The sequence below is a fragment of the Chelonoidis abingdonii genome, chromosome 6 (assembly GCF_003597395.2).
Source record: "Chelonoidis abingdonii isolate Lonesome George chromosome 6, CheloAbing_2.0, whole genome shotgun sequence".
Classification (NCBI taxonomy): domain Eukaryota; kingdom Metazoa; phylum Chordata; order Testudines; family Testudinidae; genus Chelonoidis; species Chelonoidis abingdonii.
Window position 1 is genome coordinate 75403802 of NC_133774.1, and position 14556 is coordinate 75418357.

Here is a 14556-nt window from a genome sequence, read left to right on the forward strand (position 1 = left end):
GGCATTATATTAGCTCATTTCTTTTACCACGAATCCAGTAAACGTGAATCAGGAAACTGAGGCTTTAGACAATGCTAATTATGGTACTGAAGTTAATACAGCAGCTTGTGAAGTTTCCTGCACTAATGATTCCTTGTGGCCCCTATTTTGAGTCATTATTCACTTACTGTGCCACATTTTAAATGAGACCTGAAGAAGAGCTTCGTGTAAGCGTGAAAGCTTGTCTCTTTCACTAATAAAAGTTTGTTCAATAAAAGATATTACCTCACCCAACTTGTCTCTCACATTTTAAAAGTATTATTTTGTATGGGAGAGATATTGTATCATGGCAAGCAGGACCTGGAAGAAGGGAAGGAATGGGTTAGTGTCACTTTTCCTTATTTACCTGCAAACAGTGCAACATTGGCATGTTTTGCATCGTAGGGGCACCTGGCCATTCCACTGAACTCATCTCCTAGGAACTCCAGTGTCTCCATCTGAAAAAAAACAATGGAATCTCTTCAGAATAAAAAATGAAACTTATTACCCAGGACAAAACCTATGATACTATTATCCTCATTACATTTTACAAAAGTCTTCAGCTGATATTTTCTCTGTACATGGGTTTCCTGTTAAACTGTAATGGGCTATGCGGTCTGTGGTTCTGGGAAATATTCAAATGTTATCATCAACATGATGCAAAAAAGTGCTATTATCCAGAGCAATAGCCTGCAACCCATACAAGTGAGAAGAAAAGCACAAGGTAATTTTGTACGTGTGCATTTTTTCCTCTTAAGCTGGGGCACTATCTGGGGTAGTCAAAACTGTGCTATTCTCTTTTCTGATTTGCATGTTGGAAAGGACCACTCTCCAGGTGTTACTGCATATATTGGGCCTGTGTCATATAGCAACCCTCTTACCACGAAGCAAGAATTAATATGTGCGGTACTTCTAAAATCTTAGGCTTAAGCGTAACTCCTAGGAAATTAATTCATCACCAGGTACAGGTAATTATACAAATAACCAACTCAACCTCATGCTGAAGTTGAAGGGGTTTTAGTAAACTACACGTAAAGGTGCAGATCCCACATGTTTAAGACTCATATATTATAGCTGGTAAGATTAATCAGCAGTGTAGCCCACAGAGCTAGCGTAGCATTTTATTTTACTTTTTAGTAATGCAAGGAACCTAGAGGCCTGTATCCTGTAAGACATTGGCATGAGTAAGTTAGAATAAGTAAAATAGGCCTATGGCCCTTGGCATAGATAAAATGGCCTGACAATTACCCTAGATTTTGGAAAAGTGGGAATAGCTTGCTCAAGAGAGGGAGTTGGTACATAATACCAAGCAACTGCAGGCACATGTCTAACCACCAACTTGCTTGAGCAATACGTGACTTATATGATAAAGAGATAAATGGCATGAATACGTTAACCAATAGGATAAGTGCACTCCAATATTATGACGATGAGGAAGTTAGATTTGGACATGGAAGTATGAGCATCAAAGTGAATATCTGTGATAGTGCCCAGGTCCTATAATAGGTGAAGCCACCATGTAGCAGGGGCTAGCTTTCCATCCATTAGCTCTTCATTGTTATCTACCACTGACCTTTGGGTATTATGGTTCTAGACCATCAGACTCAGTCAGCATGCCAAGGTCTAGGCTCGTCCTTTGTCTCTCACCCCCAGAACCCCAAGGAAGGGTTGAGTATAAGAATGTGAGCATATGCAGGGAATGACACCAAAGATATCCCTAATGCTGTATTACAGCTATTTATTTATGTGGTTTGGAGTCTTTTTGTCTTTACTGATTGTTTTAATAAAGATAGCTAAGGCTTTGCTTTAGCCTCAGTGTAAGTGTCTTTGCCATTCACCCTGAGGTTCCCTACAAGATATTGAACTTGTCCGTTTTAATTCTGTGGAACCTGATTCTGGGACGAGAACACTATTACCTCCCCCTCCCCCAGCTCCTTCATCAGTATTAATTAGCAATCAATACAATTATTATTAACCATTCAAAAGGATCAGGCTACATCAATAACTTGTATGGTGGGGTAAAATCCTTCTAACATATTTAACTCACTTCAACAGTACACACTGTATAAATCAAATGCAGAGTTCAGAAACATAGACCATGAAAAATAATCCATCTAGCATCATCCAGCTACCCCAATCAACTTTAATCTCATATATTATGAAACCTAACTCATTCAGTGGATGATTTGTCATCATTTGTTTTCTGTCATGTATCTTTTCTGTCAAGACCTTCTGAAGGGAATCAGTTGTGTTTACTTTAGGATGGGAAAGCATTTAAAGTAATGGTGAAAGTAAATGAGCTATGCTCCAGAGCGCCTTCCCTCTGCAAGGAACACAACATTCCAGGGTCATCTGTACTTTCACTTTACAGTGCTGAGGGATGGCCTTATCTTCAGTTTGGCATATCTCAAGTGCCCTAGTGCCATCTGTAATCCCTGAAATACAGTCAGGGAAAGTCAGTGCAGGTGTCAGAGTGACCTTCTGTAGGCCCCAAGAGACATTACTGTGCAGGCTCTCAGAGCATAGCAACAGCTGAGGGAATCAGCATGGGCCATATATCATGGGGAATGAAACATCTGCAGAAAGGATCCTCACATTAGGATGCCAAGAAAATCCGTATTTGTACTAAAAAATAGCTTTCCGCAAGGGGACTCCTAGGAATTTGTTAGTAGCATTAATTGTACTGAGCACTAAGCAATGACAAACAGAAAACTAAACTTAGGACTGAAAACAGGAAACCTGGCTACATGATGTGGATGGGAGGTTGGGGATAAGGGAAGGAAAAAAAAAAAAAAAGACTTTTTTCCAACCAGAACAGTTGTTCTAATTTCAGTACTCCTTATATCAGGTATCTGCACTATACAATTAACACAGAACTATAGAGAAGACTGTGCTCTGCTCTGCACATGTGTTGGTGTACCCTCCAGGCTAAAGCCACAGCAGGGGCTAAACCAGCATGGCAGAGGAAATGATGGTGAGAAGTAGGGTAATACTGGGTATCACTGCTGTAGTTGCTTTCCTGGCAGTTGATATCTTCAGTTTGTTTTCAGGACACTTCTTACAATAATCCTGGACCTGATGCTGCACCTTGAAGTAACGGGAGGTTTGCCATTGACTACTTTATGAGCAGGTGTAGGCTTTTTATCAGTAGTAACTGAATCGTCTTCCTCTCCAAAGAAAGGTTAGAAATGCACCTTGCGACAAAGGCAGATTCTAAAAGAGTGCACTGCTCTTAGGCTGAACATTAAGGCCCTGATCTAACTCCCATTAAAGCAACTGGAAAACTCCTATTGATTTCAGTGGGGTCTGGATCAAGGCCTAAAACCCTACTCCTCAGACAGTGGACAAAGGTTGAATAAATAGCTTTGCATGCATGCAGAAACACTGGCACATAATTGGGCTTAGGGAAGAAATCTTCAGCTCTAACATGTGCTTTACTAGCAGGGCAGATGGGCAGTTGTTTAGTGCAACCTGCTCCTAATCTCTATATGATGTTTTGACTTTGTAGATACCCATTTTTCCCCCTCTGCATTTCCCTGTAGCTGTCTACTGCTGAAATCACTTTCACAGAATGAAGAAGTGTGTAGAGTCCTACACAGGTTCCCTGCTAATTGGGTCCCCAAATACCAATGCAGCAAAAAATGCACAGTGTCCACTATGTTAAGCCCGTAAGTGTCTAGGCTAGTATCCTTGGGATTGGACACACCACAACGGCCAGATTCAAAATGTTTTATGGATGAGAAATCCTCAGCATCAGGCCTGTACTTTGAGAAGCGTCAGTAGTAAACTTTTTACTTAAGAAAGTACAGGGGACTAGCCCATGTTTTTGCAGTGAGCTGTAAGTTATTATTCAGGACAACTGAGAACACTTACCTTATAGTTCCTGCAAGAAGGGTTGAAGGCATTTGTTCCACAGATAAACAAGGTATCATCATTTCGTTTCAGGAGGACTTTAATAAAATTATGACACTCATCCTGAAGAAAAATAATAAAAAGTATTTTACCCAATATATTACTAATGTTTGGCTTTATTCTTGTGCCATGATCTTTCATTGTCAGGGCTAAAATGAAGCTGGCTAGTAGCTACTGTTACATTCTGGGCTTTAGTTTCATAATTTTTTAACTGACAGTGAACAAGACAATAAATTTTAATTCTATTTGTTTCAACACAGTTGCTAGGAACTGAGGACATTTTATTTACATTACAGTTTAGACTTCATTATGGTTCATTAATTTTGTTGCTTTAATCGGGACTGAAGATCTTCCAGATATATTGCTGTAATACAATAGTAACAGCAATTTATTCAGTGCAGTGCACTAAAGTAAAACTGATGGAAATCAGGTCCAGAAACTCTGGGCCTGATTGTGAGCTGACTAATGTTAGTCAGTGTTTGCACTAGTGTAAAATTGGGGTGAGATCAGAATCAGTTCTTCTGCATCTACAAACACACACTTTGTATTATGGCTTTTTATGAGCTCTTCAGTTAACTCCCAATAGAGAATGGACAACCGTGTTTAGCTATAGGAGGCAGCATTAAGCAATGTCAGTACACTTAGCACTGTGTCCATAATTCCCACTGCTTCTAAGTATTTCATGATGTTACTGCAGCTGCTGTCGTAATGTTTCATCACATTAAAAGCAAACTATTTTTGCAAATTAAAGACTTCAGTAAGTTGATGGAAAAAACAATTACTAGCAAAGAAGTGAATGGCATGATCCATTCCACATCACAGAGAGCAGTCTGATATAGTAGTTAAGAAACTAAACTAAAGTGGCAGCTGCAGGAGAAATGAAAATTGCCTACCTTATGTTTTCCCTTCATTCTGCATGTGTCTACATCAGCCTGTCTAGATTTCCATGTCAGTTTCTGCAAGGATCAAGAAAGAAATCAATTAGAGCCCAGAGGTTGTTGCATTTGATTTCAGAAGTAAGAGTTCCCTAGGGGAGACTAGCTGCTGAACATATATTTATTGAAAGCTTTCTGCACCCTTTCTCCACAATTAATTCACCATAACAATGAAAGATCAGTGATGTAGAACATTCACTTAATTTTCTGTCGCTATCTATTCATTAAACTAGAAACCCATCTCACCTTCTAAAGCCTGCAAACATGTGAACTTAGCAATTTGCCAATTTTTTTAAATATATGCACTTTTAAAAAAGACTTTTCTCATCATTTCTTTTAATTTTATGTTGTTTTGCAAAGCAAATTGTTGCAAATGGACTATAAACTCATTAGTTATCAAGCCAAAGCATACGTATTGGCACAGTCCAGTTCAGATGAGCAAAGAAATCCAGTTCAGGTTATTCTCCTTACTTCACATTAGCTAACAGGCTCAGAGATCCTGTAGCTATCAAAGTACTCAGGTTTTATTTTCTAACATTGTTTCCCTGGAACGGTTATAGGTAAAGCCCATATTGATTTTCGTTCCTCCAGGAACCAGAATCTAGACAGACCACGTTATGAAGTTATGTTAAACTTGCCAAGTAGCTGAGTTTAAGGCCAGAAGGGACCATCAAATCACTTAATCTGACTACTTGTATATCACAGGCCACCAATACCACTCAGCACCTGCACACTAACCCAACAACTGAAATTAAAGCAAAGTATTTTGCTTCACAGCCCACAGGAGACTAGGCTATTATATGCCAGAGGCGGAGAATGGGAGGTGCACCAATGTCTGAGGCCCCATGCCACAGCAGGGAATTAAGTGTGGTACACCTGGGTGATCCCTGCAGGTCGCCCACACCTTCCACTGCAAAAAAGATCATGGACAATCTGACCTGGGGGAAAAATTCCTTCCTGACCCCACATATTGCCATCAGTTAGGCCCTGGATTTAGTGTATTAAAGTTGAATAATTATAGTAAAACTTCATTAAAAAGTCCCTAGCTTAAAATACTAACACCCTTATAACAATAATCATGGCTTCAACCTGACAGCTCCATTTAATGAATTGAGTTAGTGCACGTTCATTAACAGTCCTTCACTAAAACATTTTTCATGGATGTAAGCATGGGCGGCAGGTATAATAGGCAGGGGATGGCTGTGGTTCCCAAAACAGCCCCACATGGCCTTGCCCATGCTCCACCCCGAGGTCCCTTCCTGCTTGCCCTTCCCCCTTGGTGAGAGCTCTGGGCGGGAGCTCTGGGCTTCAGCGGGGGAAGGGGAGGCAGGAGGGGTGGGGGCTCAGGCAGGAGGGGTGGGCTGGGCCGGGGGCTAGCCTCCCTGAGCCCGGGATTCACCCACTGTCCATGGATGTAATGCTAGTTTTTCTTTCCTCAGCTGCTCTGTGACCTCATTTTAATATGGGTATCATGTCATAAGCTCATCTATGGCATCATTCCTTTTCCTTTCCTGAGGTGAAATTCACCCTGGTGTTCTATGAATATCATATATTGCATATAGGGTACGCCATTTGCCAATCAATATGACAAAACTGGTGGGAGGTCATTTCCAGAAACATTCACACAATAAAGAGGAGCGCAATGCAAGAAAAATTATTCCCATTTTGGATATAATTTTCCGTGAATGTAATGTGGTTTTTCTTACAACACTTTATAGCATGATGTTATAATAAGATTTTATTTACTGCATACTGGCATGACTCACTAAAAATTGTGTGTATGAAAATATATAAGTAGACTTTGCCTTTTATGATGAGATTTTTAGTATTCTTAATTGGCATAGTATAGCAATTATAGAAAGCTACATAATATCAATGACTCAATGTCTGATGGATTCCAGGGAGCTCAGTGTATTTCGGTACTGGCCGCTTATCAAGCTAGCTAAATCACTTATAAGAAATTCACAGAGGTCATGACTGCTATTCCAGCTTTCCCCATATATGACTAGCAATTCCACCTTACTTGATTAGTACAATTTTTAGAGCAGTGCTCGACAGCTGCTTGAAACAATGCCCACTTCTTATTTATTCTCTGTTCTTTCTAGTGTCTTTAGTTTCAGGATGATAAAAAGCTACTTACTTTGCTAAAATAAATTTCTTCTGTATGTGATGTGTCCATATCAATAGTATAAATATGGTCCCTGTAAACAAAGGTAAATCAATGCAAAGTCAAAAGCACTAGTCAGTTTATTTTATACAATAAAAAAAAGAACAGACACTATACAAGAGAACACTACTGATTGCTTGGTCTGCTTCTGAAAATGCACCATTGTACATAAACTGCTTTGCTTTCAATTCAAAAGAAGAGAAATTCTAAAAAATTAACTCAAGATTCTTCCCAGTATCTTACTTGTATGAATGAGATTTAAGAAAGGGGAGCTAGTGGGCAGATGTTTTTATGTATCTTTATATCAACTGCAATCCTATTTAGGCAACCTTTATCAGCTTCCGGGGATGGTATTCAGTATGCCAGTCTTAGTCATCCAAGGTTAATGCTGCCTTTTTTTTTTTTTAAGTTATACCTCCAACCTCAGCCGTAATGATTTCATTGACAATATGGAAGGGAAAAAAATTGACAGCAACAAAATTGTTTCCAGAAATTATTCTTCTCTTCACACGCTGATGGCCAAATTAAACTCTAAAATTCACTGTCAAAAGAAGCCTACGTCTCGCCTGTGTTCACCTTCCTGTTTTGCTGAGAACCTGGTTTTCTCTATAATTAGCTACCAATCTTCCCGGAGCAAGGGGAAACAGACTCAGAAAGTCAGGTGAGGGGATGTTTTTAAGCAGTCCCATTCTGTGTGAGTGGAGCACAGAGACATTTTTGACTGAGGCACAGAATTAAAAAAGAAAACTAAACACCTGAAAGAGCCACACCAAATTGGGTAGGAGGGGCAAAAAACACCCAACATCTCATTTTTCCTTGAAATAACAATGAGTTTTTTAAAAATGCAGGAAGTCTTGTGGCTAGAAAACGATTCATAGCTTTAAAAGGGGCTATATAAGAGTCTGTTGAAAGTAGGATACAGATTGTTTCCATTTTAGAACTCTATTGTCAGATTAGCTTCATTTCATTGAGTTTGAGGGAAACAATATTAGCTTCTAACTAAAGCAGACAGAAGACACTCTTTGGTGTAAGATGAAAATAAGCAACACTTTTCTCACATGGAGAAAAGGGGCAGCATTGTTAATAGAAACTGGCTTAAAAAAAAACAAACAGTCTGTCTGCCACTGCAGTTGAGGCAGTTTGTTTTGTAAGATGCCAAACTGAGGTGGTTTTTTTTTTCTCCCTCAGTCTTCAGTACAAACCAGAACTGTCATTTACTTTCAAGATGGATTTAATACCTTATTATTTGCTTGACTTTACCGGCGGAGCTATGGTCAGGGTCAGAATAAAATTACATATTAGCATATCAGCTTTATAGACGGCACTGTTACTTCTTTTTTATACATATTTTATTTTTTTCATAGTTGCAGTTGGGGCTACTACATAGAAGGAGTACAAGAATCTGAATTGTAAATTGACTGATTATTATGCATTGGCAACACCTGAAAAAGTGTTCTGATTGGCCCCCTTCCGGCACAGCTCTTTACATTATTTATCATTTTAGTGCTGTGGATTTCTTTTCAAAAAGTCAAACTAGCAACAACAAAAACCCAGGTAAAAATAAATGGGTGAAATTCAGAGAAAGGCTTGTGTTACTGAGCATCACTCACACCATGGCCCTTCTGACCAACTTAAGTGAGTAAGCAACTTACTTTCTGGCTTGCCAAAGTATCATAGGAGACTTCAGACACCAAGTTGTGGAATTATGTCAATGAAATCTGATTTCAGGAAAACAAACTATTTCTGCATGCTGTATCTAACGCACAGTTGCCCACAGTGTTGGCAAAAATTAAAAGAACTGTCTAGTGAAAGGCAGTATAGATACTAATGGACTGTTTTGCCCTCTCATCCCCAGTACTGCCTACTGGGTGTGGTAGGTGTATAGTTCTCTGCTAATTAAGTTATTCCAACACAAATGGACTTAATCCTAGTGCTTCCGTTTTCCCACCTCATCAGCAGAACTGAATTTTGTTGCTATGGTATAACTTTGTGGAGGAAGGGAATTTAAATAATGCTCCTGGCTGTGCATGACCCTTGGCCACTCAGTGCAATGTCTGGAAATGTGTAACTGCACTCTGGTACTGCAGAGGCTCAGTGAACCATTCTGTGCATACATATGGGAGGTGACAGATCATGGGAACAAAAGCAACCACCAAACAAGTCGGCAGGAAGAGATGGCATAGTGAACTTCAGGAAATGTGTGTGCAAACCTGCACCCTGAGGGAAGAAGAAAATGCTGCTATTCTGTTACATATCCAGAGGGACAGCTCAGGGGCCAAATTTCAGAAAAAACTCAGCTGGGGGTAAGAGATGGGAAAAGTTGTGACAGCACAGAACATAATTTATGATTGTACTGTACCCTGCAAAGTTGGGGGACAGGCAAAAAGTGGAAGATATTCTGGAGCATATAGGTCTAGGAAAAATCTGAGGGGAGCAAACTAAGGTCTGGAGGGGCAACTGCCCCACTTGTCCCATAGCAAATGATGCCCCTGGGAAAGATGCTCAGCTGATGTAAACTGGTGTACTGCTCCAGCCTGATTGACTTCAGTGAAGCTATGCTAACTTACATCAACTGAATATCCAGCCCATAATTTGCAGTGAAATCTTTCAAAACACTCAAAAAGTGTTTAATAATAGTTAGTACAAAATTCTTATATACATCCCCATATCCTATTTGACAAAACAGGCAATTGACAAACAGATTTTGTTGTATTCCAAACATCCAGTAATAAACTGTTAGCTGTCTCTGAAATTAGTTTGTCCTTTTTTCCAGGGAAATTAACTGCAAAGTGAACACTGGATTTTCTTAAAAACCTCTATGTTTAATCATTTGTTCTGATTGCTTTTCAGATAATTGGGTACAAATGTAAACTTAGTATCACTATATTTAGACACCCAGAAAACAACTTAAAAGAAGCATCTAATCTGGTAGCTAAGGGATTTATGTTAAATACAGTTTCAATTAATCCTGTTATGAAGCTCTTTGATAAACACTTTTGATTCTGTTCACATTTGCTTCAGTCTCTCAGTTTATTGCCACCATTAGTGTTACAGATATAAACTTTCATTCACACTAATTATGGAAAGATTACTCATTTTTAAAAGTTTATCACTTGAAGATACAAATGACCTTTTGAATTTTAACTTTTATCACATAGGCTTCTCAACCTAGCAGGGATTTTTGTCCAGTAACATTCTGAGGAGGAAAATAATCTACTTAACAGGTTTTTAGTTACCGGAGCAAAGAAAAGTTTAAGAAGATTTTTTGTGCTTGTGTAAGTAAAAATGGATTACATCTTTCTGTTCTTTTTGCAGGTCATTTGTCCCCAATAATGTCAAAGCATTTCTCTATTTGAATATAATTTTTTTATATATATATATATATTATATATATATATATATATATATATACACACACACACACACAGACTAAGGAGCCAATTCATTTTTTAAAAATGAGCTGTAATTTGTGAATTGTAATTTGCCATCACGAAAAGTTCAGATTCTTCTTCAAATTGTAGCACCAATGTATAGCAGAGGCATGTATCTTGCTGTTTACAAGTTAATATTTGCATCAACATTTTAGTCTGGGAACAATGTTTGGATATTTTAATCCACCAAGCAGATTTGCCTTAGTGCGTGTGAATTCTAATTGTCACATTGCAAATAGCCTGCAAATTTAAAAAAGAAAACAAACACAAAAAAAGAAAAAAAATAAGGGAATTCCCCCATGAAAAATTACTTTAAGGAGTAAACCCTGCAATCCCTCTGGCTCCCCCCGTGCATGTAACCACACAGTACTATGTTTTCATGGGAAGGCAAAGAGTGGAGCACTCTCCCTGAGAGACTCTGCACAGTCTCTGTGTCACAGAGCCAAGTTCCACACTTGTTCTCTGAAGAATAATTGAAGGTGAAGTTGTTCGGTGGGAGGCATGGACAGTGGCTGCATGCATAATATGGATCCTGTTGCCCAAAATACTACATGGGGCAGCATAAATCACATCCGTGGCACCCATCCCAAATCTATAGTAGAAACTATCATTGTTTGGGCAATGTAGGAGGTGCTATAGCAGGGCTGTAGAAGCTGAGGATTCTAGTCCTCTGCCTGTGATGTACAACCATCTATTTATTTGGGCTGGTCACTCTTTCCCAGGAGTTGGCCCCTAACAAAAATTAAAGGCTGGCCTGGTTATCTAGTCCTTTATTGAGTACAACAGGCTGCAATGCAGAATATCTGACTTTGAGACTTGATAATCTTTTAATGCCTTGTGGACAGGAATTGGGAATGTTACAGAAGCATGGCATGCAATACTCTGTAATAGGCTGGAGCACGCATGAAGATCAGCACAGTGATGTATGGGAAGGGTCTGAGGAAAGGGTAAAAAGGGGAAAAAAGACAAAATGGCTTTGTTTTGAAAATATATGCTCTTAACTTAAAACACTAATCCCCACTCTGTCACCGCTCTAAGATTGTGCATCCTTTTCTAGGGACTGCTGGCCTTGGAGAGTACTTGCTATGGAAAGGAAAGGAAAGATCATAGGAAACCAGCAAAGAACTGCGGACCCAAAATCTCCAGGACATGTGAGAAATGCAAGCCTATATATGAAGAGCTTGTCAGAAACCGAGCTTTGCAGTGACATCTTCAGATTCCTCCAATGTCTAGGCATAATGAGAAGCAACTTGAAAGTGCAGTTATGGGGAAAAAATGGCACCTTCTTACTCAACAGTTCAGTTCCTTGGCATATCAATCAATCCATCAGTCAATGACTCTAACCCACCTGCTCCCTGAATATATTCTCTCATGTGCCAATCAGCATGGTATTTAGGTACCAGTCTGTGACATTTATGTAATAACAATAAGTTTTGACCTCCTGTTAGCATTGGAAAACCAAAAACATATGAGAGAATGAGTATTTACACATAATATGCACCAGGTCTGCAGCTGTTAAAAATTGGTGTAGTTCCACTGACATTGTCAGAGCTATGCCAATTTACACCGACTAAGGAGCTGGCTTATAAGCCTTCTCATATAAATGCATGTGTTTGTGTATATAAAGATATATCTGTCTAGCAAAAAGATGCAGAAAAGACATTCAATTAATCTCATGGAGTACATCAAAAGAAAAGCAGTAAACATATTTCTTCTGCTTTTTTTTGGTTTTACTATAAAATATGCCTAGAACATTAAAGTTTAATTACTCTTATTCAAATATGTACTTATGCACACAGTGGATCATTTGTGTTTGTTCTCCAAAATATGTAATTAATTGTGTGCTCAAACAAAATCACAAACTCCTTTAAAGAAATAATAATTTTGTCTCTATCCTCCAAGTCCTTGTGAGTCCCTTCAACTTCCATTGGCTTTAATGGGGGCTGCAGATGTCCAGCACCCCCAGAAGTTGTTCCGCGCCTTGTAGGATTGAGCCCAAGATGACCAACTAATGTAGCTTTTAAGATGTATCACAGATAGACTATGAAGCCCAATGTGTGTGTTAAAATCCTAAAATAAATGTCTGGCAGAGATAAACTCAGGATATCAATTTTTTCTAGGAACAGCAAGAAGGGAATTAGGAAAACACTACAGACCTAGCAGCAATGTAGAGGGTTCTGTTCATTATCATGATCAGCTGGATGTCCAGCCTGTGCCTTTGTGTGGCGTTCCGTCCTGGCTTGTGCCCCACAAACACCGGATACTGTTTTGTATCTGTGAGAAGGGAAAGGGATTGGGAGAAAGAAAGCAAAAAGATAGAGAGACACTCACATTATGAAGTCATAGTAACATGGAATATCCCCATCACCAAACACTGCCAAAATCTATCATTCCTGCTCTTGCTGTCTTTCCCCACCATACAGCCTGGGGTACTGAAGTAATAGCACAGTGGATTGCATAGCTCATCAAGGTTATAATCTTTGTTTGGAATTGTCAAGGAGAAAGCCATTATGCTTTTAGAAATGAAAAACTGTGATTTCTGAGAGCATAAAACTGCTCTTAAAGCTCTTGGCATAAAGGTACTTAGCACTTCCACACAGTTTTCCTTTCATTCCCTGCAGTGTTTTAAATGCTGGATGCTGCCTGCCACAGTTTATCTTTCAGAACAAAGCTATTTTATGGTATAGTATGCAGTGGCTTTCAATCTGTGGTCCACGGACATCCAGAGGCCCGCAGACTATGTCTAAAGGGTCTGTGAAAGGTTGCCATTACCATAGTACAGTGGTAATGTACTGTACCACGGTACTATGATACAGTATATTACCACTGTACTGTACCACGGACCTCTGATCCATGGACCCTGGCGAGTCCGCAGACTATGTCTAAGATTTCCAAAGCGGGGGGGTCGCATCTCCATTTGAAATTTTTTAGGGGTCCATGAATAAAAGAGGGTCAAACCCCACTATTTTATAGTAACCCACCTGTCACTGGAATGGCTATGCTGGCTAATGGTTAGAGCTAAGGACTTGGCATTACTAGGTATAAAATTGCAAGCTTCACAGGTTTCCTACAGGATAGGGCTGCTAGTGCAGGGCAGCTGTATTTTTTGTAGAAGCTGTGGGTAGCCATTAATTGACCTTTATTTATTTATTTATTTAACCTCACTGTTTTTGGTCATAATTTATTTATTTTTGGCAACCTGTCTGATACATCAGTTTTCCTGGCAACCAGATGATAATGCTGATTGGAAGTCTGTACCAGTAGCCACTCAGCCTTTTCCTCAACTCGACAGTCAGTGAGAGCACTTATTCATTATATTCCAGAGCTCTCATTGCTGGGAAGTCAACATGCACTGATGGGATCTATATACAATCTGTATGTAGATCCTATAATAGACACCCAGAAAACATTTCTGACAGAGTTTCTGTCTGTCTAATGCATTTGCAATGCATGTCTCTAGATGTAAGAGCCAATCACCTAGGCAGCTCCCAGGAAAACAATCAGAAAGATGCCCAGAAAACAGAAAGAAAGTGAGACTATGAGTAGGAGCAGCATTAGAAGGCAAAATTCCTGCACATTCACATAATGCAGTTAACTGGCATCAATTCAAGTATTAAGCCCTTTCTCCCGAAATCTGTTTGATCCAAACAAACAGCGCTACCTTGGGGGCCATTATTATAGATATTCTGCTTTAATTTTCTCGGTGAACTCCCTTTAGGAGGGTCTTTGGTACTAATCTTGGTTGAGCTACTGACTCACTGTGTAGGCTTGGGCAAATCACTTTGTGTCTTAGTCAGGCCTGGTGTACACTACGTGTTTAAATCGATTTAAATGCTGTACTCCGTCACACATACAACACCCTTTATATCGATATAAAGGGCTCTTAAATCGATTTCTTACTGCCTCCCCGACGAGAGGAGTAGCGCTAAATCGATATTAAATATCGGATTACGGTTATGTGGACAGAAATCGACGTTATTGGCTCGGGCGGTATCCCACAGTGCATCACTGACCGCTCGGACAGCATCTGACTCGATGCAGCAGGGCAGATAAACAGGAAAAGCCCCAGCGAACTTTTGAATTACATTTCCTG

General features: G+C 39.5%; 1 protein-coding gene across 3 annotated transcripts in view; it reads right to left on the reverse strand.

The window, feature by feature from the left end:
• The window catches only part of SEMA6A (semaphorin 6A), a 138825-nt gene that overhangs the window by 60572 nt on the left and 63697 nt on the right, over positions 1-14556 (reverse strand). For all 3 annotated transcript variants that reach the window (XM_032789115.2, XM_032789114.2, XM_032789113.2), the window contains exons 3-7: positions 12620-12737; positions 7006-7066; positions 4824-4886; positions 3892-3993; positions 386-476 (exon numbers count right to left, since the gene is read on the reverse strand). In XM_032789115.2, the coding sequence (XP_032645006.1) occupies positions 386-476; positions 3892-3993; positions 4824-4886; positions 7006-7066; positions 12620-12737 (435 nt within the window). The remainder of the gene's footprint in view (positions 1-385; positions 477-3891; positions 3994-4823; positions 4887-7005; positions 7067-12619; positions 12738-14556) is intronic.